The sequence below is a fragment of the Pezoporus occidentalis genome, unplaced genomic scaffold (genome assembly GCF_034315485.1).
Source record: "Pezoporus occidentalis ecotype Australia unplaced genomic scaffold, CSIRO_AGI_Poc_V1 ctg126, whole genome shotgun sequence".
In the NCBI taxonomy this organism is placed as follows: Eukaryota; Metazoa; Chordata; class Aves; order Psittaciformes; family Psittacidae; genus Pezoporus; species Pezoporus occidentalis.
The window spans coordinates 1176881-1204853 of record NW_026913060.1 but is presented as its reverse complement, the minus strand read 5'-3'; the positions used below and the strand labels follow the sequence as shown (position 1 = coordinate 1204853).

Below are 27973 nucleotides of genomic sequence, written 5' to 3'. Positions count from 1 at the left end.
TATTAAAAAAAAAGCCTCCTAACTATAACAATAGTTATGTACTAGCTACAAATAGATCTGTGAAGAGGTGTGGTATTCCTCTCTTTTGAATTTTTTAAGAGAAGATCAGACAAATGTCTGTCAGACCTGATTTCAGTGTGTTTGTTTCGAAATCACAGCAGGGGCTGACTTCATGAAATCCCTTCCCTTCTTACACATCTATAATTTCTTCATTTATCCAAATGACAACTGTTTATCCATGTTACCATACCTAAGCTTTAGAAGTACAGTCCTTGCAACATAAATATCTGAAACATTTGAATTTTATCACATTGCTGTTGTCAGACTGATAGTGTACTTTGTGAAGCATCTTTTACTACTGCAGATAATCCACAGAAGTGGACAAATGATTGAATGGAAATACAGAAAGAAAAGCAAGTGAGGATAACATAGTAAAGGACTCAAAGAACAAAAAATATGGCTGAAAACAAAGCTACAGCAAAGAAAAATACCTGCTGCCTGAAGAAAATTATTTTTGTCTATCATGTGAAAAACTAAGTTACAGTTTGCTAGTATAATTTCAAAAACATGCAATAATTTGAGATACAGAAATTAAGGTAAGTAAAAGACTTTGCAAATGGACAGGGAAAAGTCACATCTTTACAGGCCCCCCTACATTACCAATTCCCAACTCCCAGTTTTTAAAGCACATTGAAGATACCCCCCGCTTTGGCCTTGCTCTAGTAAGTCCAACTTCAAATGACCTCATTAAGCTGGGCTCTAAACTATGCCATATATATATTTCTGGGTCAAGTATCCCTAGAGCAGTGGATCGCACAGGTGGAAATCAATGTAATATCCTAACAGAATTCCACCTTTCCTTTTCTTATTGTCACCAAACCTTCTAGAGCTCCTCAGAAACTACACAAGGTGAATATATTAAAGACACCTCAGAAAATAAAATGCAAACAGCATATTTAACTAAGAAATCAGTTAATAGAGCCATAAGCTGCATTTGTTGTTATTACTGTATTACTAAATCAAGATGTCACACTACGATCCAGAAGTGAGAATCAGGACTGCACCACATTCTGAGCATGTTCCCACTGCCCAATTATATGTTTACATGTAATTCCTTAGCACTGCAACACACCAAACTATTAAAAGAGCAAATGCAGTATTTATTGTTTCAAAAAAAGACTTTTATTCTCTCCCATAGAAAAAACAGCGTACTTAATAGAATTCACTGGGGCTTTTGTGGACTTTTTTTGTTTGTCTGTTTGTTTTGTTTTTTAATACTGTGTCACTTCTACTTCAGAATTTAGAAAGCTTAAATTTAGAAATTAACCTTTCAAACTTAGTTGTTTGCCGATTAGATAAGCCTAGGCAGATTCAGTAGTCAATATATATATTTACATTATTTTATCATACGCATGAAAAATAAGCCCTGCAAAAGTAGCAAGATGTACTTAATTATGTTGATCAGTCACATTTTCCTAATTCACTGCTTTTTCTCCAAAGAGTAGTCTAAAAAGAGAATAATGTGAAGAGCAACAATCTAAAACAAAATTATTAGAAAATACATCCATTACTACAAACCAAATGTGTACCTCTGGATAGATCAAAACACCTTTGGTTGTGTGTTCGGTGGGAGAGGGGGAATCAGTGAAGGGAATTACTACTATAATTCTCAGGTTGTATTTCCTAAAAAAAACATTTTCAGTTCAGAGAACGCTCAGCTAGAGAGCCACTGAATAATCCATCAAAAAGTATGTTACATCTTACTCACTACTTCTGACAGCTTACTGTGGTAAAAAGTCAGCCTGCAGTAAAGATAATAAAGATGAAAAACGTAAAATGAAACTTAAGATTACTAATACACAAAGTTTTTTCGAGACGTTCTCCATGAATACCTAAGAATGATAAAGGTTTAAAAACTAATAACTGTAATTTGCACCTAAATATTAACATTGTATTTTAGGAATTTATAAGAAAAAATGTAAAGTAAAAAATATAAATGTGAATTAAATTTACAGCATGACCAACTTCCTTGCTTTCTCCAGAAGAAAGCTTTACCTTTATAATAAAAAGGTAATTCTTATGCATTTAGCCACAATAGGCTCTAAATTCCACAAGTCTGTTCATTTATGCCCTTTCCCAAGAACCACAGCAAAGAAACACTGATGGGTCTATGACCACATTTGAAAGGCTATTCATTTTTTGAAATAACTAGAGTTTTATCAACATTTTACAAAAAGCTTCTCTACCATGATATTAAACAACATGGTATGCTCTTGTTAACCTACATTAATAAAGTCTACCCGTTGCAGGTATCTGCCTACCCACATATACTATAAAAGCTCTCAATACTACCAGATGCCACAGCTATCTTCAGAAAAGTTTCTTCTGACAGTTTAGAAATCTGAGCAAGCCAAGACAAGCCATTCAGAAACATCTGTTTTCTTCACCATAGTCTTCCATTAGTGTCAGGCAAACCACCGACAGAGTTCATCAAGACAAATTGTACACAGATCTTCCTCCAGCAGTAAGTCATTTGATAAACATTTCCCTGCTATTCTGCTTTATCAAAATGCAACAGAACCTTGGAAAAACCTCAAATTAATTGTATACAGCCTCACATTATCCGAATTAATATTTGGGTTCAATACATTTCTGTGACAATTGTGACAAACACAAAGTGTGAAGAAAACAAGAATTCCAGCAAGTTCTCATTTTTAAATGTATTCCTGAGGAAAGCAGTTATTTCCAAAATCAGCAAAGGCATACATGACAATAAAATTTCCTCATGCAGTATTTCTCTCATTTTCAAGTGGCAGTGACAGGCTACATGAAGAGTGGGAACCAAAACAAAAAAATTCTTCTGAGGTTTTTCAGTGTGGCCTAAGTAGTAACTTATATCACTGCCCATCCACTTAAAAAGATCCATAAGGGAACTCCATAGGAAAGAGCACTTTCTAGGGTATTCTGCTAATAAATGTTATGCCATCAGAGAATCCAAGATGCAGTGCAAGACAAGCATGTAGAAATTTATTCTTCAAATACTACTACATCTTTGCCATATGCATAGCAACACATTACTGAAGGCCTCTCACACTCTGCAACGTGCTGCATTGTTTAAAGAAAAGAAATGCTATAGCTGAGAAACATTTTCTGCAGACCAGAAATTCCCCTTACTTCAAAGCAGGTTTCTATTATCTTTTACAACCGTTTTAGAGGACATTTCATGATACAATACATCTTAGAAGCACTCAGCTTATTTAATGCTTTGATCTTCAGTAATTCCACAACCAAAAACTACAACCAGCTTTATGAGGCAAAAAATTAAGCCAGAAAAAAAAAAAAAATTTAAATCCAAAACCCAAAATCCATCCAACCTCATGGGTGCTGCAATGCACCTCAAATACAACAAGGGAAAAAATAATCTAACGTTCACTTTTCCTCTGACAAAAATATCTCACAGAATCTGACCTACATACCCAAATCATAGTGCTGCTATCACTGTAGAGCAATTTAAAGACAGGATGCTACAGCATCAATATGCAATCACAGCAAGGTTTACGGTGACATATAAATATTTGTAGAGCTCGTAAAATCCTTGGGATTCTGCAGTTCTAACGTAAATGACTAATAAGCCCCTCGCCCGCCCCCCCCCCGCACCTCAAAGAGCTACCCCGCCGCGTACCTCCATCTGCCGAGGGCCGGTGCCCCCAGCGGCTCTCAGCAGTGCGGCTCCCGCAACCCCCCAATCCGGCCCGACACCTCCTGGACACCGAAGCTGCCCCAAGCGGCCACGCACCAGCGGCCCCTTCAACGCGCTCTGACAAATCCGCCCCCTTGAAAAGCACACCGCATCCGGGCCGCTCCCGCCCGCCCTCCCCCAGAGCGGCTCCCGCCCGCCCCGCCGCCACCAACCTGTGTCACAGCGGAGGCCGGGGCCCGCGAGGGACCCCCCGCACTGCCCGGGGGCGGCGGGCGCAGGCCCGGCTGGGCGGGCGGCGGGGAGGGAGCGGCCAGGATTCCGGAAAGCAGCCCACCCCCCCGGAGGAGGGGGGGGAAAGGTCCAGAGGCCTGCCCGCCCGGGGGCACGGCGGGGAGGGTGACAGGAGGCACCGAGGCCGGCACGGAGGGAGCCGCACGCCGCGGCAGGCCCGTAAGGGGGCGAGTGGGAAAGGGGTTCCCGGAACGCTGCCGCCGCGATCGGGCCGGGCCCGGGCGTCGGGTGGTGGCGGGGGGAATCCCGTCAGGCGCGAGGCGCCGGTAGCCGCTACCGCTCCTGCTGCCAACCGAAAGCTCCTCCTCCCCCTCCGCCGAAACTCGTGACGTCAGCAGCGCTGCCAGAGGCGGGCGGGGAGGGAGCGTCACGGCGCACGGGCGGGACGAGGAGAGCGTTCCTCCTCGGCGCACGCGCAGGAGGAGCAAGCATAGAAGGGTAAGAGGGTCTGTGCGGTGTGGGTCTGTGCCGCCCGGGGCACAGCGGCCTGGTGAGTTCAGGGCTCCAGCGCTCCGGGCAGCGATACTCGGTCTGCCAGGCTCTGAGCTGTTGGCTTACTGCGGGTTTCTTATCTCCGATGATCAAGGGCAGAGTGCGAACGTTCCCCGCCGGGCAATCACGGCTCCTTCGCTGCTTAGCTCAAAAAAACCTCTTAGCCCCGGCATGCCCGGAGTAGCTGCCCTGCGGTAGGACAGGCTGCCCAAACTCCACCTTGAGCAGGCCACATACGACTTCAAGACGATCCAAAATGCTGGTCTGCCACCTTCAGGATGTCCATTTTTCTCACAGTGCAGCTTGACTGCTCTCTGCAGGAGCCACCTTCTTCCTTCAGGAAGTCAAGACATGCAAAAAAGGATGCTACCCGAAGTTAATCAGTGAGGAAGTACCTCCCAGTACACAGCAGGACAGCTATGACTGCTATCCTCGCAGTCTAAGTAGTACATGACTGTAAATATTACTACAGCAGTGTAATCAGTTTTGTACAGATTTAAAAATAAGCTTGCAGCCATGAACCATTGCGTACAAATGCACGAGTGACAGCGTGTTTAGCAAACCCTTCGAGTGACACTGATGATGGGCAACGGATATACAGAGACGGCAGCAGCGAGCTGTGCTGCTGCACCTCACTGCAGCACAGCCGCACTCAAGCGCTGCTTTTCAGCTACGTGGGCAAAGGTATTTAAGATAATTGGAGGCTTCTAAAGCCTGGACAAGCCCTCAAAATTTACCCAAAACAAGGGTTAGGGGTTTATTTCGGTCACCCTAAACAAACCTAGGAAAATCTACTTGAATGGAAGTTGTAAGACATTGTTATTATAGGCATACATAATTATGCTGGTAATACAGGCAAGTTTTCAGTGGGACAAGACCCCAAGCTGCACACCCAGGCACATAAACTTCCAGTGGGAACCACGTATAAAACTCAGGAATTGCACATCAAGGCCCACAGCTTGAGAGCTTTGAGATGTTCCACTGAAATCGTCTGCAGAAAATGATAAAACAAAAATTGTCATCTTAAAAAAAAAAAAAAAAAGATTGAAGAGGACTGTGCTGAAGAAAGACCATGTGATGAAGCATAGCCAAAAAGGGCACAAGGCTCTGATTCACACTGGTTAAATAAGAACTCCAGAGCCAACATGATGGAGACGCAGCTGCCTCTCAAAGCTAAGACACTTTTTTCACAGTAGGCAAAATCGTCAGCCATGTTCATGAGACACCTGTTACGACCAAGAGCCTTTAACTAGAAAGTTAAAAAGGTTACCTTTTCTGCTAAAGGACAGGGGAAGAGCCAAGAAAAATGCTGACGCGTGATGCTCCTGCACCATCAAGCAAGATCAATGAGCCACAGCTGCTTACACTGCTTGGAAAACACATTCAGTGTTTCCCTGGCCTTAATGCTCCAGTTCATGGCCATTTGTCAGTTTTAGCATCTTGCAAATAGATTTCACTGATGGAGGAAGGGTTAGTGAACAGTAGGTTTTGAAGTCAGAATTCCTTCACTATAGAAGCAGCTGACAAGGGTTGTGGAGAATCATCCCACATTCCTCTGCCCATGCAGTCCTTTGTACTTCTGCACAAAGCCATCCTGGCACAGAGCGCACTCCCTGCACTGTGAGCACTGTTCTGAGAGTGCTTTGCAGAGGTGATGTACATCCTGACAGACATCTGTTGTGCCATAATCCCTAAAACAGAACACCTTCAGTATCAGGAGCTAAATATTGACTTTGAGATAAAAAAAAAATATCCATCAACATCAGGGACCAGCACTTAATGACAGTGGCTCATGGTGAGCTCAGCCCAAACCCAGGGGCATGGTTCTGAGATCATGTGTCATGCTACTGGAGCAAGATAAAGCTTATAGGGACAAATATAATTGCTGATATGGAAAAAGAGTATAAAAATAGATGACAGAAGTTTCAGCAAAGTGTATTAGCGCCTTAAGCATTCAGCACAAGCCCTTTACAGGCGATGGAAGTCAGGAGGAGTGGATAAGCACATCTTAGGATGGTCTACTCAAGCAATTGACTGAAATTTGGCAGTAAGACTCTCCATGGATTCCAGAATCAATACCTCATTGCAATAAGAGGTTTTCACCTTCTAGATGTATTGCTTGAGGCTAACAAGTGACTGTTAGTTAACACTAAAGACACAGCTTCTGAACACGTTAAAAAGGAACAAAACAGCTCCTTTTCATGGCCATGACATAGTCCTCCATTTCTTTCCCAAGTTTCTCTGCCTCCCCACCAGTCCTTCCTATAGCTGGCACCATATTACCACATTTTGAACTACATCCAGGAAAGGACCCAGTTAGGTGATCAATTTAATACTTCTTTTCTCTTTTTTTTTTAATCCAGAAGAGGGGTTAACTGCAAAAGAACAAGCTGCTAGAGACAGAGCAGGTAAGGGAAGTCAAAATGTCTTCTTCTGGGAGCAGCAGCAGCATAGTGTTTGTGATGCCAAAATGTTATAATGTGATCGTCGCTGGCAGGAGGCCAACATTCTTATTATAAATTTAAATCCAGCTCTCCTGCATTGAGCAAACAATAGTATTACTTCAAGCCTTCGCTAGCCTTACCTGCCTTCTGTGCTCTTTTGCCTTTCCAAGACAGAAGAAACCCATGCCTGTATCTCAGCAGTTCCAGTTCCTCCCAATACAAATGCACCATCACTGTGAGGCTGATGCCAAAAGAGAGGAAGAGCAAATAGCTCAGGGAAGACAGTCCTAAGCCTCTGTTGAAAGAGAAGAGGCTTCATCTTCCCGCTAGCAAATATATTTCTTACTCACATTGGAATCTCCCATCGTAATCAGTATTTTGAACTTCATTATACAGTCCCACTGCTCAAGACATTTCAGTTTAGTTCCAGAGCAAAATGAAAAAAAGAGCAGCCAGCTACTGATTTGTCTATAACACTTGAAACTTGTCTAAAATATGGGAAAATACAGTAGTTATTCAGGTATGGAGTTGCTTCTCTAGAAAAAGCACACTATAAATGAGACTAGGCAGCAGTACTGATGGGTTGCTTCATAAACTTCAATGATGGGGTTGGAGCAGATGAACCTGTTTACCTTTAGGACTCAGCCACATTCAGTTACCCAGAACAGTGTTGACTTTACTAGTAAGATTATTCCCCTAATGGCTACATTACTCAGCCATTTAACACAAGCCAGCTATTCGAGATGGCAAGAGTAAACTAGGAGATGTTGATTAGAAGTAGATGAAATTACAATGTCTGGCAAATAGCATGCTTTCTTAAAGATTACACAGGATACTCTATAAAACTATTCAGAAGACTAAGCATAACCATAAAAGTTTGTAACAAGCAAGTCTTGTATTTGACACTGCACAGACTATATTCCCTTCAGCAAACATGATGACTGTTAATCTTTACAGAATGACGATTTTTACAACACAGACTTCATTTTACACTAAGTTAAACCCCTGAATAATCAAACTTCATTTTACGCTACATAAGTACCCTCAATAATCAATATTCTGATTAACACAAAGAGTATCTGTAAAACATAAGGCAAGTACAGTTGATAAAAAATCCCTTTCACTGAAAGGCACTGCTTTCATAAATGTGAAGTTCTACAACACGTATTCAGATACAAGACCAGACAGTGTGGCAAAGTAGCAGTTGGTAAGCACCTACTTGTCAGTCAGATGAGTATCTGATAAGGGGTAGGTAGAATAGGTACAGGTTTAGCTAGGGGTAAATAGTAAAGCAACTGAAAAGAGATTTTTAACAGAATGATAAATGTAACTGTCATTCTAACAGTTTTCTCTGTGTTTATTACAACTGTACAGCACAGCAAACGGTTCAGTTTCAGTGTCTGGTCAATAAATACCCTTGATTCCTCCTAAGGTTCCTTAACTCTTTTCCAACAGTTGTATTCACCTCTCTTGTAAAATAAATAAAATAAAAAACAAAAACAAAAATCAAACTCTATTCTCTGAACTTCACATACCCAAATCTGAAGCAGGTCAGGGATGGTTTGGTACCACAGTTATTTTTACTTTTATTTTTAATCTTTCAATGCCCTTTGATCAAGAGCTGTTGGTACAATAGCATAGGAAGAGCTTTGCTACAGCTGATTTTATCTGCAGCACTAGCAGCAGAAACCTGAAACATTCATGCTGCAGCCAACACAACACTGGGTTTCTGCAAGGCACTGCAAAAATTTACAAATAATTTTAATCTGCATTAAAATGGACTGAAGAGGCAAAGACCAAAACAAAACCTCTATTCTAAGAATTAAACATTTTATGTTCTTCCTGGTGCAAGAAGAAAAATACGCAAAACCAAAAGAAAAATAAAAGGAAAAAGAGGGGCTGTGATCATTTCAAAACCATCACAGCAAAGGAGTTACTATCCCTTAATATAATGTGATAAGCATTTTAATACTGTGCATAGTAAGCCTCAAGCACATGGGGGACATCAGTATTATTACTGGAGGAAAAAACACAACCAAACAGGAAAAAGGCAGAGGACACTGATGTTTCTCCTCTTTTTGAGGGTGTTATTTTCTGTATTTTTATACCATACTTACCTCTAGACTATTTTGAGTATGTTCTCCTATTGCACTAAGCTGCATTATGACTTCACAAATACTGTTTCTTGCCAAGGAAAAAAGCACACACAGGAACAAGGCTCTTCATATCTTTCTAATACATCCATTGCTCTGCTGGAAGTTGAAGAAGGTAAGGTCACATAAAAGTTCCTTGCTTTCAGTGCAAGTGGAAAGGTTTGTTATAGTTCTTACTTGTGGAGGAGTTTATTAATTCTAGACTGAACATGTCTCCCACACAGGATGATGCTCACCAATGTTCCATTTCACTGAGTGATGCATTTCACCATCATTATGTATAAACTTCCCTTCTTCATGGATTTTCATACTCCAGCAAACTTAAAGAGGAAATTTGCAACAGTGTAAAATCATTATTTCCAAGTTTATGGTCTAATCAAGTTCTGGGATATAGTGAAAGTAATTTAGTTTTAGCAAATCACTTCCATTTCACATCAAATCTACAGTCCACATGTATCACAAAAGGTCACAGTCAAATGTGAAGAGAAAATAAATTGCACAAGTCTCAAGCCTGTTCATGTTTAATCTTCTTTTACAGAAAAATGTGAAGAATGTAGAAATAATCTCTTAACAAACAAAATAATTTTCCTTAAATGAAATGGGCCAGGCTGCTATAGTTAGTTATCTAATGGGTGCCTTTTCTTCCAAGAATTTTCTTGCTGTGTACCCTGAACTAATATTTGCAATAATAAAAATACACCTTTCACAAGAAGTTTGAAAAAGGCTGATTTTTATCTTTGTACGAGCTTATACCATATGAATGAGCACCCAGTTACTAAGGAAAGAGGCCATATCAAAAGGAGAAAGTGTTTTGGTCCCAACACCCTCCCCTCAAACTCACATTCAGGTTTTCAAAAGAAGAAGCAATTTACATGTAGGTATGCAAGTTCCCATATTTTAATGAAAGACATAAAAGTCAAACACTTTGCATAGAACAAACAGGCAAAGATTCTCTTTGCAGACACTCTTACATTCGACCCAAAATGAAGTATTAAAGAGATCGCTTCTATAGCGGCAACTTGATTCCACGAATTTCAGTTGTTGCAGCAAACATAAAGTTACCAGACACGGGAACAATTGCCTTGAAGTGAATTTTAAAAAGTGAGTAATGACAAATATAGCCTCTTCAAGTGATATATTGCAAGGTTCCTGTTTTTTAAATGGAATCTCTCCATTGATCACAAAAATCACACCGTGTTGAGACACGGAAGAACAAAACTGCATTAACACTGTAAGAGAACAGAGTATGGATAGAAAGCATTTTAAGAAGTAAATGAAGGATTCCAACTTTCTGCTTTCACAATATAGCATACTGCAGAAAGCACTGCAATGTACACCACAGGTTTTGCTTCAAGATTTTTCATGTTAAATTGTTGAATCTATACTATTTTCCGTCACCGTATGTTAAAGCTTAAGTTTATTATCTGATTATCAAACTTAAGTTGCCACCATCTTAACTCCATTATGTCGCTGTATCTGCAAACAATTAAAAACGCTTCCAATATGATATGCCTACAGGAGTTTGAAACATTAATAACAGTATTCTGTCTTATTTTCAATTCTGAGGAGAGAGTAGAGAGTATTTTTAACTCTAAGTAGAGAAATACCTACTCAGTCTTCAAATCATCAGTGATTGTGGCAGAATAGAAATAGGTTAGAGCTAACAGCTAGGTCAAGGGTTATCAATGGAACTAATAACAGAGATTTAAATAACGTTTTCTCCAAATTCATCAGCAACAGAAGGATTCTGAAACATTCCCTCTCTACTCCCTTTACTTCAAAATAAGTGTTACTTATTCACTTCTGTCTCAGACTCTTAATGCTTGTACAAATGGAGAATGTCTTTTATACCTTCCCTCCCCGGGAGACTGAATGTTTTCAGGGCAGTGAGTGTTTTCACAGAAGAAATTCACTACGTACTGCCTTTCAAGTTTAAAATATAAATCAAAGATCAGGGTACTCAATGTAGTTATGTATAAGGAAAAAAAAAAAAAGTTTACTGAGAGTAAGCAGCCCAAATCACAAAGCAAGATTACCAGCAAGTGTGTAACTAGGAATAAGGTGAAATATCATTCTTTTTACAGCTTTGGCTTGAATTTGCCAGAAAGAAGCTTTTGAAGCATTTCAGAATTTTTTCCTTCTGGTGGTGAGGGCCATCTGTCGTGATCTGAAGAAAACAAATAAAACAATATACTTAACTGATTGAGAATTGAGGCATTTTACTTTTGTGCCCTCCCATTGCCTGACTTCAATAACTTGATGGGCACTGTTTTGTATCCCGTTTCTTACCAGGTATCTCTAGGGGACACCTATATAAACTTTGGCCACCATCCACAGTCAGAGTTATCCCAGTTATGTAAGAAGCAGCTGGAGACAGCAGGAAACACACTGAAGGAGAGATCTAACACAAGAATAACAATTTTAATCTTTCTTAAACTGTTGGGAATTGTTCTTGTAAAAACTTTTGCAGGCAAGATATACCAAAGTTTTCTACTCAGAAATGAAAACTAAAGACTCTTAAAGCCATATTTCCAGCCTCAAACTTCAGGTACATAACAGTTGAAAACCAGTAAGCTCTCAATGATCAACACTAGGTAACAAAAAAAAAAAAAAAAAAAAAAAAAAAAAATCAAACAAAAGAGTTGAACAGTTTATCAAAGATGCACATTCTTGGTGGAAGAGAGCTAAGTACTTTTAAGATACACTTTTTTTCATATTAAATTCCTTCTTTCAGTCCTTCTTGTTGGAAGGCAACTTTTTCAGAAACTGGTATCTACTATTAAACACTTCAACTGTAAGAAGCATCTAAATTAAACTTTCAGTGACTATTGGTTAGGTCTCCTGCTTGGCACTACTACACATTACCACAAGCTTTTTTCTTTTTTAATAATCCATCACAGTGCAAAATTAAATCTTTTTTATTCTCCATATAACAAAGAGGCTTCAAAATAGAGACACAGAAGTAGAAATATCACAAATGTTCTGAAGTACATTACCTCCTCAGGAACCGCTGACCTCTTGGCAGGAATACTTGGTATGATCTTTAACCACATCATTGTGCCTTGTTCTCCATAATTTGCAACAGCAGTTTCTGAAAAAACTAGTCCCTATTTTAAAACAGCATAGTGAAAATTAAGTTCTCTTGCATATTGTTTAAACTGTGATCATTGTAAAACTGTGAAGTTGTCATTTTCTGTAGCATTAAAGTACCCAAACAGCATTTGAATGCAAGTTTTGAAATTTAATGGAAGAGTATAATTTATAGAATAAGGTAATTTGGCTGCTACTCACATCTCTATTCAAGCAAAGTAATTCAGATTATTCTAATTCTCTGCTGTCACTTCAATGACTACAGTGGAGGGCACAGGAAGAAGGCCGTTTTGAAATGGCAAGCATTTCATATTAACTTACAGCAGAAAACTACAAAGCCCCAAGAACAAGTTCTCAACAGTTTCTTGTAATCTGTAAGAATGCTAGATTGGTTTTCTTGTGAATTATGGAAGCAGACAGATTTCACAATCAGAGTTTGGACTCTCCCTATTTAGCTGCTATAGAAACAGAAAAAGGTGACTGTCTTTGCTCTGATAATTATACAGTCCAGGTTAGACTTGAGAGGGAAGATAAAGTCTACAGCAGTGGTGACACAGAATTACATAGATGAGTTATGACAGAACCTTTGGGACTCAAGTTGAAATAAGATAACAAAACTTGAGTTCATCCATGGCATACATGCTAAGATTTCTCTTCTAAGGTATCTGTGAAATGTGAATGCTAGGTTTTGGGAGCCAGGGAAGTAACTGGTATGTGAAACTATTTTTTTAGAATGCATTTCCCTGTCTATGTGCCTATTCCCTACATATTACTCTGCTCCTATAAAATGTTTACTGTTTTATATGGTTACCACAGGTTTATTTGTGTCCACAAATGTGACGGAAGGATATGAAGTGTTACTGTAACTATTACATGGATTTTTGTGACCCCCACAGTAACAAAGCTAGCAAATCCTTCTGAAAAAGCCAAACCACTGAAGTGTTTGCTTGTCAAAAACTTCTTTTGACATATGCTATAATGTATAATTAGTATGATTCATGAGGTAATTAGCATGCCTGAAAAATATATTCACATAATAATGCTGTCTTAATGACTTCCCAATGACTTATCAATGACTTGATAAATCAGAAAAAACAAATAAACAGGAAAACCAAGCCTTAACAAGTCTCCTGATGACTTGGGCCTCACGGAGGCTAAGTAAGAGCCACTACCTGAATGATCAACACACATCTGTCATTAAGCATTCTGTGCTATGCCAAAGAAAGTGAGCCAGATGTTTTAGGACAAGAGGCACAATAGGATATACAGACATCCTACAAAGATAGTACAAAGATTTTCCTAGGGACCAGTTAAACAAATCTGACGCTTAACTGTGTTGTGAGATAAGATAAATGCTGAATGTAGAAAGAGCTAGACAAAGTTTTCCTTTCCTCTTTTGCTCTCAAGGGAGTAAATGTGCAAAATAAATTGTGGTTAAGACTGAAGATGACACAGATCACAACAGATCACACAACCTTAAATGTTAAAGCCAGGGCTTCTATATAACCCCTATGTCTGCAGCACCATGCACTAGAAAAATATAGCTGCTTTTTCCATGCAAGTATGTAAAACAACTGCTACATGCTAACTACTTCCTCAGAAATGTGACATGCGTATTTTAGCTGACCTGTATAGTGGTTTCCTGTCTGCATATATTTGATAAGAAAAAAAAAAAAATAATCAGAATACACATTTTTATACATAATGTCTTTGAGAGAGGAGCCACTCTAAATACTCTAAATAAATAAACAAAATTTATGCCTAAACCCAACCAATTTAACATGTAGAAGACAAAGTAAAGACATTGTGATACATTCAAAAGATTTTCAAAATAACTTTGTAAACACAGGTGGGAACCATCAACATACCTGCACCTCAAATAGAAAAAAATTTATGAGTTCAGAAATAACATAATCATTACTGAAATGCAAAGCATTTGGTAATTTTATGTCAAGGGTTTGTAAGACAGGTCAACAACCCTCCCAGGTATCATTTCATTAAGCTAGATAACACCCCCCCCTCCCCCCCATCAAACAAACATACAAACAAACAAAACCCGTATCAAAACAAGAGTGCCAAATCAAAGGAGAAAGCAGAAGCAATTTTATCCTCCATCTCTGGTTCATCATCTGAACAGTACAAAACACTCTAAATGACCTGAAGAATGTAGATGGGGAAATTATAAAGAGATATATAAATAATCCACAAACAGTTACAGGCTATAGATTTTTAAATCCCTTTTAGTATGAAAGTTTTAGCCTTGAACATGTATGATGGCTAATCATTTGCCATTACTTACAAGAGCAATGCTGTTGATTCTTACTCCGCTGTGGGCCCATTCTAAAGCCAAAGTCTTGGTTAGGTTATTCACTGCAGCTCTTGCAGCTCCTGAATGCCTATTGAGAAAAAGCAAAAGAAGCATCTGTTCCCCCAGCTAACAGTGCCCAATGTTACTTCTACCACATCCTCACCAGGGTATTCAGAGTAGCTTTCTATGACTGGACCAGCTGCGAGAGATTTTCTAGTTTGTAAGTTTGATCATACCGTCACAGTTTAAACAATCTATGCTATGATTTCCTGTCACTTCGGGAAATACTTATCACCTCTTCCCCAATGTGACATGAGGCCAGCTATGTTTTATTGCAGAAGCAGGCTTATAAAATGTTTTTGTTTTCAACTGAAGGCAAAGTTCAAACTGTGTAAAACTACAAAATGTAAACTGTTTACAAGGCTGAGCAAATGCACACAAAATGACTGCAATGATGAACAGCAGAAAGTGGGATGCAGAGACAACTAATAGACTTTAATACCTTTAGACTAACAAAACAGACTTAGAGAAGATAGATACAATAGCTTCTCAAATACCAGGAAAGAAATAAGAAAAACTTAAGGAAAATATAACAAAACCCAACTTATTCATATGTTTAGGCCATAAATAAATAACCTCCAGGCACACTATGAGCAAAAAAAAAGTGACTAGTTTTATGTTCAGAAGTTATATTTCTGGAAAAATGTATCAGGTGATTTTTGGCACAAGTGGTGGCTGGATTCGTAAAGGCAAGTCATTTTCAACAGTACATTTCTAAACCAACTCTCAAATCAACAAGAATTTAATTTGAAAGTAGTTTTGTCCATCCTCATCCACACACAACAGTTTTTTTGAAAACTTTCTTCCCACTGTTATTCGGGATTAGTTTTTTTATCTCTTGGTTCAACTCTCAAATAGAGCTTCAGCCTATCTGGTGTGACATTTCAACCATACTTAACCAAAATGGAGAAACTCAACTGTAACTTCAGCACCACCCTGTGGATATCTAAATGTATTTTGAACTGCCAACAAGCTAGTGAGAAAATACTGTTGCTACTTAAAACAAAAAAATAAAAAAAAATTAAAGCTTTAAACTCTGAATCAGGACAAAGAGAGGCAATGTAACATTTGCTCAGATTACATTTTTATATTTTCTTCAATAGAAATTTAATTTCAAATTTAAAAAATAAGTGGTTTCAAAGAAGAAATTTAGACTTTTTATTAAGAAACTGTCAAAATGCCGAATTTTACCAACTTTGAGATTTAATTTGAATTCATGTTCTGAGCATTATTTCTCCTTTGAAAAATTTTTTTTTGGTGGAAAAGTGTCAGACTGGATGATGCCTGGCTCACCTCCATTTTGAGGATAAAGGAATTTGCATAAATATAGTATACACAGAGATATGGGGAGGATGCTGCAGTTTCATACAGACAGCTGTGATCATTTGAGTCACTATAAAAGAACTACAAATGTGGTAGTATGTTTGTACCCATGACACTCCTGCTCCAAGAAAGGTGCAGAGCAAACAGAACCAATTATCTGTATCCAAGACCTTCTCCAAGAAGGGTGGCTACAAAAGCGAGAGCAAAATGGAAAACAGGAAAGGCAGACATTACATGACCCAAAGGACAAAGCCAAAACCTGGGAACATACTAGAAATGTTCCTCCTACTCCACTATTCCCGTAACTCATTACACCATCAGCACCTCTACACCGACAGTAGAAGACGAAAACAACAGAGGCCAAATTCTCGTAAATTCTCCAGAAATTTGGAGAGAAAGTAAAGGTTGCATTTAAGTGCAACTAGTCCCACTAGCATACCATTTTGCTAGCAAGTCTTGCTTCATAGTTTCCTACAAACAAGTTGTCAGAGAACAGAGATGCCATCTACTCCTATAGTCTCCACTGAATTAGGAAGAGATCCCCACACATACAGCCAAGTGATACGATTGTCCTCTCTTGACCTAACTGCAGTATTTCTATGCTCTTCTGCTGCCCTTTCTAAAACGAAGTCTTTTGGAGCAATTAGCACTTCTAGGGGGAAAACATAGCAAAATGTAAAAATAAAATATATATTACGACATTCCAGGAAACCCATTTCTCACGGTAACAGTAACGTTGACAATGACTCCTCCATGTTCCTTCATCCAAGCATTGTACACTGTATGAAGGAAGAAGATAAGCTATAAATATCAGAAGAAATGCAGGCAAACAAACTGGCCAACTGGAGCCAAATTTGGACTCCTAACTCCAATTACACTGCACATTTCCTGTGTGGATTTAGATAAAACAATCTGCTCTTTGTACTATAGCCTCACCACTGGGTGGGTAACAGGTGTGGTCCAGATGGGGCTTGATCTTCTTCAAGAAGCATTCTGGTGGAAGTCAAGAATCCATTCTTCCACATAAGTTACTTTCTTTTCCACATTCCCGGTGTTATCTAAGAATTGTGTACCATGCTTAAATTTAAAGCTAAATTTACACCCCTGATAGGAGAGAAATCTTTTCCTGTATTAGACACAGTGGATTCAGGCCACAGAAATTAAGTGGCTTTCCTACAATTGTTTAAGTGAGTATCCAAGCCAATTGACTCCCCAAATCTGCACTTAACCTAAGATCATAGCTCCCTAAATGTATGTTTGTATATATGAACACATGTAATGTACAGTTTAACATAAAGCTTTGGATGAGATTGTGAAAACAAATATCCACTGTCAGGTAAGTGTGTGAAAAAAGAAGGTAGGGAAGCTTTATGTTTCTTGTCTTCTGGCATTGCTGTAAAAAAAACAAACCAAACCAACAAAAAATGCTTTATGTGCAGTTCTTACCTGCTTTGCAGCAGTAGAAGGTCCCTGTCAGATTTGTGTCTATCACAGCATTCCAGCCTTTTGCACTTATGGCTTCAGACGGCCTTACAAATTGGCCCCCTCCATTATTCACCAGGAAGTCAATCTTCCCATACAGACTTAGTGTAGACTTCACCAAAGCTTCTACCTGAAACAATATTTGTTAGTATAGTATTCTGATTAAACTATATACCCAATTTCATTCTGAGACAGTATTTTCTCTCTCATACCCTTTTCAGACATAAACAGGAAGCACCAGCCTTCATAAAGGCTGGAAGATCAGTATGACAAGTTTAGTCAACCAAGAAGAATTAGGCCAAGTCCATGTTTACTTAGGAGATCTTCCTGTTATAACCCAGGTGCTACATAAAATACCAGCAGTAAAAAAAGAAGGGGATTTAAGCTGCTGAAGGTTTATAAAAGCAAACATACACAAAAGCCAGCTACTTAAGACCTACCAAGAACCACCTTAGGACATTTTTCACAAGAGTGGGTTGTTCACACCAGATGCTGGAAACATTCCTTATAAAAAAACTATGATATTTTTCTTCTGACATATGTATCTGAGCATTTTACATATAAAACATAAGTCATCTTGTGAAGTTTTAACACTCTTATCTAGACATTTTGTACATTCATTAAAGCTCTGATATATGAGTTAACAACAGCCACTCTTCTTACAGAGACCAAGAAGGTTAGTTTGTTATCCCAAAACACATAAATTCTAAAAAAATATGAAAATACTACAGGCTGTGTTCTTTAGCAAAAGAAAGGTGAATATTTGACTAAGCAGGTACTGTCTGTCTACAAGCAGGATGAATACTATAATTAAGAGCCCTGTCTGGCACTATTTACCTTTGGGTACTCTGAGAAGTTATTAACAACAAATAGCAGTAGACGTGTTATTCACTCACTCAAGCAGCTGTCAGTGCAGAAAAAAAGTGGCTTAAGTGCATACAGAAAGAAAGAGAATTTGAGAACCTAAACCTAGCTCTGACACTGACCTAATCTGAGCTACAGGCTGTAAACTAAGACTTTTTACATTGTCTTTTTTTGGAAGTAGAGAAGTTTTGCCACACATTCACACTAAGCACAAGAGAGCTTCTGGAGGAGAAGATATTTCAAAGCATTCAAAGATTTTACAGATATCAAAGCTGATGTACATTTCCTACTACAAGAGAGTAATAACTCTGTAGCAACTGCTTAATAATTTAATCTTTATCTCAAGAAACAGGGGAAATGGGACAACATGACTGTTTCCTGTTTACATTACCTATCGTAACTAGATAGGATGCATCAGTTATTCCTACTCAAGCACACATAAAAAGTTAATCTATCTTCTGTGGTCAAAGAAAACACAGACAAAAATGAAAAAAAAAAAACAAACAACAAAACCAAACAAGAAAAAAAACCCAACCAAACATTAGGAGCGATGCTACTTCTGAGATTTGGCTAAGGGAAGGATGTCAATCAGCCTTCCTCTATACTGAATTAGCAGTAGAAAACACCAAAAAATGAAAGAACCAGCAATGCACGATCTGTATCTCACCAAGAGTGTCACTAACTCAGTCCCATAAATAGCTGCCTTACAGTTCAGGATTGTTTAACAGGACAGTATGGATCCTGTAAGGATGCACCTCCCTGAAGAAAAGAATCTAAACATATAGTGGCTGAAGCCTGACTGAAAACTAATGCTTCCTGAGAAAAAAAATTGCCTAAGAAAATAATTTTGATGCCTAAATCACCATCTTTAAGTTTTGAATGTCATCTTATTCCTCAGATCAGTCACCGCAGCTTGAGGGATCTGAGAGGAAAAAAAAAAAATATGGCATTTGTGACTGCAGTCCCAAACCCATGGCTTGTGAGAAGCATCATGCCACAAAGACTTGTGGGTTTGCTCACAACCAGAGAAAAACAAGTTATACCTCAACAGGCAACAAAAATCATGCTTTGCTCAGCCTATCAAACTCTTCTCCTTGTTAGCCTGAAAATCTTGCTTTGAATATTGTTGTCCATAAGCCACTGAAGTATGGTCTTATTTACGAAAGAGAAATGGTTTCGGTACAAGGAATGTTTGAACAGACTAAGGCTATTCAGGCTGGGGGGTCAGGGTGGGTGAGAGAAAAAGGAAAATGCTAATAATAGTAAAAAAAAAAACAAAACAAAACCAACAAACCCAGTAAGTTATCAGAAGAAAAATCCACTGGGGAAAAAAAAATTACAAGTTTTCAACAGGTAGACAAAACATGCTATGATGAATCAATTCAAAATAGGCCACGTATATCTTAAGAAACTGTTCTTACGTCTTGTCCCATAATCCAGAGGCAATTAAAAATTAAAACACCACCAAAACAAACAAACAAAAATCAAACAAAAATAACCCCAACCCAAACCTAAAACCCAACTGTGTATCAGTTCTGCTTTCAGAAAACCAGCAAAAGCTAGCAGGTGGCAGCTTTCTAGTGACAGCTCGGATGGCTCCAGCTGTAGCAATCTTCACAATGTCTTCTGTGATATAGAAAAAGCACCATTGCAGTGCTTCTCCCGGTTACAGTAAACATGGTGACAGCAGCCACCAGCACGGTAAGAAAGAAGGTCTGGTAGAACACATTTAAATCACAGTGAGAACTGAAGAAGATTCCTTTCTATTCCTAAATATTCAAAATCCACACAGAAAGAACTTTATTAAAAAGCTACTAAAGACTCTCTGAAGCAAAGCAAAACTGTACAAGGCAGAGTTAACAGTTTAGGATACTCTTCTGAAAAAGACTGAAAAGAACAAAACCAGGCACTTCAGACATAACCAGAAGACTGGTGCTGTTCAGTAAGGACCATTTTTGTGTGACTGCAACTCAAAAGTATTATGCACTAGCACACTTGCACAGACAGTACTTGCTGAGACAGGAAAGGGACAAATGTCCACTTGCATGTCCACATGTCACCTGGAGCTTGAGTAAAGCTCACCAGGCAAACTACCCACTACAGAGTGTTAGAGATTTTCTATGTGGGGACTAGAACCAGCAGCCATTCTTGCCCAGTGATAACAGTTACTTTTTCATTGTGCTACTGTTGTATTAAAGTACAAGAAGAATCTCTTACCCATAGCTCTCCACCAAGCCACAACCTTCCACTACAGGCTTCACACAGTATTTACTAAGCAACTGGGACTATGCCAAGCTATAAAGTTGATTGGAAAAGAAAAGCTACTAGTGAACTCAGACACAAAGTAAGCACTAAATAGTACTGCACTGAGTCTGTCTCAAGGAATCCCGTTTGTCAGATGTCCAAGTGATCGGTTTTACCCTCAGGGTCTGATCCAGCCACAATTATTGCTGGAGCTTAAGTACAGAAAGGGGACACTGTGTACAGAATTCTGAATTGCTGATTTCAAAAACACTGGCCTACTAGAAGTAAAAAGTTTTATCTTCCACTTACCCAGATATGTCTTCTACTTATCTATGTGTCAGTTAAGTAAATGTTTGTCCAGAGCATGTATGACAAAGGCTTTACAAAGGTAAAAACTTCCTCATGTCTGTCTTTCCCCTGTCAACAGATTTTCTGTAGTTCAGTATTTAAGATACACAAATAAATGCTTCCCCTTCCCAACACCTACAAAGATAAATAGAAAGCTCTTTTCATAATGGAAAAAGGAGGGGATCTCTCTCCTCCAGTATGACCACAATTACACTGAGGCACTGGAATTAATTAATTAATTAGATTTTGGAAAAAGAGCTTGGTTTCAAAAGGCACACGCAGAGCTGTCTAGCCTGCATCTCAGCAAGAGCAACCTGATCCGCTGTTGTTATATTCAACAATTATGTGGGCGGTACTAGAAAACACTGAAATAATTACAATCACTTCAGCTTCATAATCACCAAGAAGCCATATTGACCACTACATACTCCAGACCACGGAGACAAGGAACAGGTGCACAGACATTACTTCAGAATAAGGCTCAATGAAGACAAAGCAGAAAAACCTCAGTTGTTCTTACTGGCATCCCAGAACCCTTTACTCTTCCATATTTAAAAACAAACCAGATATGTTAGCCTTCACAAAACTGTTGGTAGAAAACTAGCCAAAAGCAGCAGCAGCAAATTTATGACAAATAAGCCTGACAGATTATGCAGTGGCTGAAAATCTTCCATCAAGTAAGATTATTTCTTGTACATAAAATTAAAAGTAAGCTTTGCTAGAGAGCAAGAAGGCCTCCGAGGAGAAGATTAAGAGACTTCAAAATGTGAATTCCTTAAGCTATTGCCATATCTGCCATCAAGCTCCTGCAGCAATTAATTCACTGCACCTCCTCTGACTCTTCCTATGTCAGAAAGAGCTCTAACAAACCAACTGCACTCTATGATGAGGGCTGAATATTCTAATGCTTGAATTTCACAGATCCAGACTAAGATACACAGGAGGAATGAGCTGTGTCACCTCCAAAGCAGGTCAGTTAGTTTAAGATTTCTACTAGGAGGTGAAAAAGCCCAAGCAAACTAAAAGACCATCTGGCAATTTTGAAAGCACTTTCATTTTCCTCAAATCTCCTCTACTGAGAATCTCTCCCTCTAGTTTGCCCTATTATAAAATTAAAGCCATGACAAAGTTCAAAGGGACCTTTAAAGAAACACAGAACAACTGGTAGAGATGTAGGGATGTAAAAAAAAAAAAAAAAAAAAAAGGGCATGCCACTGTACAAACAGATGGCTTGTTCTTAAAGGTGATAACTGTGGCTTCCTTTAAGAGAAAGACTTACTCTTAGAAAGGTTTCAGTGAGATGTCAAACAGAAGGAAATACTAAATGAATTATGTAGTTCTTCAGGAAGCTTCCTGGGCTTTGTAGCTTGTGATGGGTCAGTTCTGAGATCTAAGGAGGACCTGAACTCCAAAGTTTTTTCCCTTGTTGAAACAGAAAAACGAGCTAAAGAACAAAAATCACAGGATGTCTCTAACCATTAAAAATATCTGGTCTTGGAGATGGGCATCTGGAATGGATCAATATTTGTTTAGCATGAATACAGAAGTTCTTATGTTAACACACAACAGAAATTGCATTCCTTATTTAAAACTTCCACAAAAGGCTTATGAAGTTTTCATAGTGTTTTTTTTTCTAAATAAGATTTCAACAGAAAGTAGTAAGAGCAGCTGGAGAACTGACGTGAATCAAACTATAAGACAGAGTTGATGACTGAAAAATGCAAGACTAGAGTTTAATTTACCTTACTCTTCTCAATCCTCTCTTCAATAGAAACAGATATGAAATGGCAATGATTTAACAGTCACACTGTAGTGACAGGACAAGGGGTAACAGATCCAAACTTAAACAGGGGAATTGGATTAGACTGGATATAAGGGAGAAATTCTTTCCTGTTAGGTTGGTGAGGCATTGGAATGGGTTGCCCAGGGAGGCTGTGAATGCTCCATCCCTGACAGTGTTCAAGGCCAGGTTGGATGAATCCTTGGGTGAGATGGTTTAGTGTGAGGTGTCCCTGCCCATGACAGGGGGGTTGGAACTAGATGATCTTAAGGTCCTTTCCAACCCTAACTATTCTATGATTCTATGATTTAAGAGAACTTGCACTGGTGGGAGATGCCTAATAGAGGCTTCTCCAACACTGTATTAAAAGTTCAGGTGCATCTGTAAATGAGTAGATTAAAACTACATGGGAAACAAGCCAATTCTATGACGAAAGTGCAGAGTAATAGCAAAGCAGAAGTTTTCTCCAAGTTATCAGCTTGGCTACCAGTAACAGAATAATGCCAAAAAACTTTATACAGCACTATAAAATAGGCTTTAAAAGCACCTTCAAAAAAGTTTCCAAAGCCATCTAAGGCTGTTTTGTCAAATATGTAGTCACACTTAATAAACAGGGAACAAATGAATGGTAGTTTGTTTAGTGCAGATTACTTCATTTTGCTGTCCAAGCTCCCTATCATCTCACAGAACACTGCAGTTCCCACTAACTCATTTTTAAACTGACGCAGAAATAAGATTTACCTGCAGAAGGTTATTGAGCATGCCAAGAGTACTTTCTGCAAGAACAGTGATGTGAAAGAAGGCTTAAGCCTTTTCTCTCCCGTAGCTTTAATCATGTAAGTTGCCCTCTGACATCTGCCATAACCTATTATATCGTACTGCTGATGCTAGTAAATGCTAACCTAAAATTCACTGGTAGGTGAAGTGACATACTGCACAGCCTCAAGGCTCACCTCCTTCAGGAGAGAAAGTCTGAGTATATCACTAAGTATTTTATAGCACTAGCTGTTCCTGAGGGAAGTATTTTATTTTTTATTTGCTTTATGGTTGTAAGTTAGGCTATTTCCAGAACCTACATAGCTAGTGAAGGTCATTAAGTAAGTTATACTAGAATTTAAGTTACACTAGAATTTAACAGAGACTTTGAAAGGTTAAGAAAAATGTAGCAGTCAGTGGTTACTAGAATATTTTCAATTTCTCTTCAGTAAATTAAGTCCAACCTGATGATAGACTTTTAAATGTTTAATTACATAATTAAAAAACTAGGATGTGAATGCTGACTTCTGAAGAATGTGGATTAAGTACTTTTGCTTTTCATCTTCCATTCTTCACAATCTGAAGAAAAAAAAGCAACTAGAGTGGGATAGTAATAGAGTTCGTAATGAGGCACACCACAAATTGTAACCAAAATTTGAAATGTGGCTAAAAATAATAATATCCATAGCATTTGGGTTTGGCTTTTTTTGTGTGTGTGTGTTTTTTGTTTTGTTTGGTTGTTGTTTTTTTTTTCTTCAATACAAGCCAAACTGACAATGCCGGGCACTTGTGTCAAGTCACAGGCATCGAGATTCCATGCTATGACTTCCTGATTGAAGGAACTATTCTGAGGTCTCCATCCTCACAAGTTAACACCCCCTCACTGCTGTCACAGCAATGTGACAAAGAACCATGCTAAGTGTGCTCTGACTCGGCTGTGGAACATGCCAGTTCCAAAGTCTGCTTCTCCCAGAAATATCTGAAATACGTATGCATGGTCAGAAAAATATTTGCAGTTAAAAATGCTTTCTTGCTTAGGTGGTTAAAAAACAGTCTTCCCTTGGAAAGCAAATTTATCTAGATCAGTTTAACAGTGCTTTACTGCACTTTTTCCCTATCCTAAGCCACTTTTGAGAAGAACAGAGCAGAGCTTTGGAGAGCTGGGAATTTATATACAGAATATACTTTAGACATGTTAATCCCCAGAACAACATCACTAGTCTTTACCTCATCTTCATTGCGGATATTGCACTGTATGGGAGTCACTTTGGCAGGACTGATGGAAGAAAATTTATTAGTCAGTTCTTCTGCAGCAGCTTTTAATCGGTCAAATTTACGAGAGGCAATAACAACATTGCAACCTGTAGAGACAAAATGAAACATCTTTCAGGTAACATAGTTAAAGTTACAGTTATGCTGGGCTTTTTTAATAACATTGTGGAGGTATCTTGTAGGATGCAAGTTTATTAGTCACTGTCTAGAAGATACAGTCTTGAAATTCTTGCAAGAGAAGTTACTGATGTCAGGTGCTTCTTATCAACAAGATCCCACTGTGCCAGGAGAAGAGCAATCAAAAAAATGTCTACAAGGTTTCCTGTCCTTCCTGCAGAAGGGAAGATAGGCTGTGAATTGCAGAGTCGGCAAACCAGCTCTTAGTTATCACTTCTGCTGCCTCTGCTCACAGCTGCGTTTATCAATTACATGAATTAAAGATGTTTCAGCAGGTCTTGATCACAAACAACCACTTGCTCCTAAAACCACAAAAAATAATCTTACTGCATGTCTGGGTGTAATTTGGACTAGCAGTGAGAAAATACTTTTTAACACTACAGAGACTGAAGGGAAGGATGACAGCCTCACAAGATTAATTCCTATCTGCAGACTATAGACAGCAAGAACAGAGACTTCCCTCTGGCATCACCACACACTGCAGAATCCTAGCTCAGAAAGGAGAAGAAAAAAAAGGCAGGAGCTCAAGTCTTCTGTTGTTTTTTATTTCAGCATTTGGAGGCAGGAGGATTCATTCTACAGAGAAAAACAATGCAGCTGCCAAATTAATGGCAAGCACTTACACTACAACCAGTCTAGTTTCTCTGTCACACCAGTGAACTCAGGACAGCTTTCAGGTTTCAGCAATTGCTACTACACAGACAAAAGCAGAGCACACCAAATTAATTCCTAATGCAAATCCAGTAGGCATACAATTTTGTATTATGGATAAGCAAATTACTAGCTTCTACTGCCAAGCAGGCAAGGACATCTTGCTCCCAGTTCCCTCCTTCCATAGTCTCAGAAGCCCAGCAGAAGCCATCCAGCAGCTCTGCTGCTCACCTGCTTCAACATAGACCAATTCAACACCCTCAACCAGCCAAAACCACAAAAAAAAAATAACATATTGACAGGTGGGTTGGTGGGGTTTTGGGGGGTTGTTTTTTGGTTGTTTTCTTTTTTTGTGTTGGTTGGTTGTTTTTTTTTTGTTATTGCTGTTGCTATTTTGCTGAGCAGAATTTGGCCTCTCATGATCAAAAAACCACGAGAATCAGCTCAAAATAACTAGTAGGTGTAAAGAGCAGCAAGCTGTTCATTTGGCTCAGGCTGTTTTGTAAAACTATACATAAAAGTAAATAAATAAAGGAGTTTAATTCTTCCAGAAGGAAGTGCTGTAACTACATATCCCTAGGAATGGGAGCTTCAGCTTCAATCAGTGGCCATTTAAAACAACACACGTAAAGATTAGTCTCTGACATCTCCTGATTTTTAAATTAAGAACTCCAATCACTTGTACAACCACCTGATTAACGCAGAGCTCATAAACTGGCACACACAATTAACAATTAACACAAAATACTAAATCATAGTAGCACAGTTATATTTACCAACTTAAGCGCTTATTAATACACACACTGATAGTGAGTAAGGTCCAGTAAAAGACTATCGTTTTGCTAAATAACTGGTGGATGGGGAGATTCTAACTCACTGAGGTACACTTGGTACTTACTATACAAACTTCACCTATTTTAATTCACAAAGAATAACCAGGCCATTTCCTGATAAAGTCAGGGGAGAAAGAGCACAGTTTTCCAGATAGAAGGTTTAAACCTGTACATAAGGCTTCATACAAGACTGCTTGTAAAAGCAAACTACATCACGACTGACATTATCTGTCACTGCTTCTACAGGCATTTTCTGTCCATCCAGCACTCCTCCAAAATGATACAACCTACAGTGCAAAGTATACATGGAAATAATTCCTGGTTGTTTTCTTGTCAGGAGTAGCCAGCAAAACTGCAGGTAAACACAGTTACACAGATGAACTTCAGCCATAGTTCTTTCTTCATTTTCTCACATATGATTTGTAGCCTTGTTTTCTATTTAGGATGTTATGGATATATGCTTCTGTTACTTTGTTTGAGAAAAATAATGCAGATCAAATTAAGTACAATTTTAAGGTAACTGTGTAACTTCATCGAACAACACGATGATGCCTAAAAAGCACCTCTTCAAGGCAGCATGTCCTTACAGCTTAAAAAAGCTGCTTAGTTCACCAGTAATACAAAGGTAGCACAACTAGTCCTCACTTCATCTCCACTGAATATGTGGAAATCTGTGATAAAGGCCAGGAGAGGCAAAGATGCCTCCCAGCAGTCTTAACCAAGAAAGCTCTTTACTACCCACCAAAATAGCACAGTGCTCATTCCAAGAGCACAAACCACAGGGAGTATGGCATAATAGCGCTGGTAATCCGAAGAGAGCTAATCAACAGTGGTAACACATGTTATCTGAAACAAGCCTGATGCCAATGATCCCTAGCAATTACACTGAAACCTGCAGAAAAGGTGTTGCAAGGTAGATTACTCAGAAGATTGCCTTTCACTCCAGACTCTACCATTTCTCTACAATCAATATGGTAAGAAAACCCACAAAGCGGCTAAGATTAACTTCAGGACATTTCTGTCACAAGCACCGAGTGAGAAGCACCATTTCTCTTAAGCTGCCCATGCAGACAACAGTTCAAAACTATATTACTCCATAAGATTCAGTTTAACAACCAAGTAAATCCTCCAGTTGAGCAAGATGAAAACTCGGTTAAGAGAAAATATGAAAGGGTCCGAGCTTAATATAGCTTCACTTTGACCACTCTAGTTTAGAATAATGTCTCCTTTTAAGTGCAAGCAGGTCAAAAGATACAATCCCACATCAACCTCATCCCGTCCTCACTGTTCACTGACTCCTGTCACAACATCCCACTCACAAACTCCTCAGCCGCTTCCGAGCGCTGCCCACCCCCAAAACGCAACACAATCCCCCGAGCCTTCTCCTTCAAACTCCATCCCCCGCCTTCACCTCACTCCCGGCCCCCGCTCCCCCGACACCCACCTTGCCCCGCTACCCCACCGGGTCTCCTAGCGGACCCTCCCCGTGCCCACCTAACGCCAGCAAGTCGGCGGCAATGGCCTTGCCAATGCCGGTGCCGCCGCCAGTGACGATGGCCACCCGCCTGCGGAACAGTCCGGCCGCCAGCAGCCCGTGCGTCCCCGCCATCTTCCCCTTCTCTCACACAGCGCCTCGCACAACAGCCACGGCCGCCACGGCCACCACCCCCGCCACGTGACACGCGGCCCCGCCCGCCCCGGGTGC

General features: G+C 39.3%; 2 protein-coding genes across 4 annotated transcripts in view; both read right to left on the bottom strand.

Annotated features, from left to right (window-relative positions):
- MAP3K2 (mitogen-activated protein kinase kinase kinase 2) overlaps nucleotides 1–4030 on the bottom strand; it is a 50766-nt gene extending 46736 nt beyond the window's left edge. For both annotated transcript variants that reach the window (XM_062607793.1, XM_062607794.1), the window contains exon 1: nucleotides 3913–4030. The gene's annotated coding sequence lies outside the window, so the exon portion shown is untranslated. The remainder of the gene's footprint in view (nucleotides 1–3912) is intronic.
- A 6821-nt stretch (nucleotides 4031–10851) lies between these two features.
- PECR (peroxisomal trans-2-enoyl-CoA reductase) lies at nucleotides 10852–27944 on the bottom strand. 2 transcript variants are annotated; one of them, XM_062607791.1, is made up of 8 exons: nucleotides 27763–27942; nucleotides 24563–24696; nucleotides 17308–17473; nucleotides 16559–16640; nucleotides 14470–14566; nucleotides 12077–12187; nucleotides 11370–11481; nucleotides 10852–11247 (listed from the first exon to the last, which is right to left on the bottom strand). In XM_062607791.1, exons 1-8 carry the CDS (start codon nucleotides 27875–27877, stop codon nucleotides 11159–11161), a joined length of 906 nt encoding a protein of 301 aa, XP_062463775.1. In that variant the 5' UTR covers nucleotides 27878–27942; the 3' UTR covers nucleotides 10852–11158. The 2 variants fall into 2 exon arrangements, with proteins under 2 accessions (XP_062463775.1, XP_062463776.1); XM_062607792.1 differs by lacking the exon at nucleotides 11370–11481 and having other exon boundaries at nucleotides 27763–27944.
- Nucleotides 27945–27973: the final 29 nt, after the last annotated feature.

Coding starts and splice junctions, on each gene's coding strand:
- PECR (XM_062607791.1), bottom strand. CDS start 27,877: ATGGCGGGGACGCACGGGCTGCTGGCGGCCGGACTGTTCCGCAGGCGG. Junction 24,697..27,762: donor CGCCGACTTGCTGGCGTTAG/GTGGGCACGGGG, acceptor TTGTCTCTACAG/GTTGCAATGTTGTTATTGCC. Junction 16,641..17,307: donor CTTCTACTGCTGCAAAGCAG/GTAAGAACTGCA, acceptor TCCTTCATACAG/TGTACAATGCTTGGATGAAG.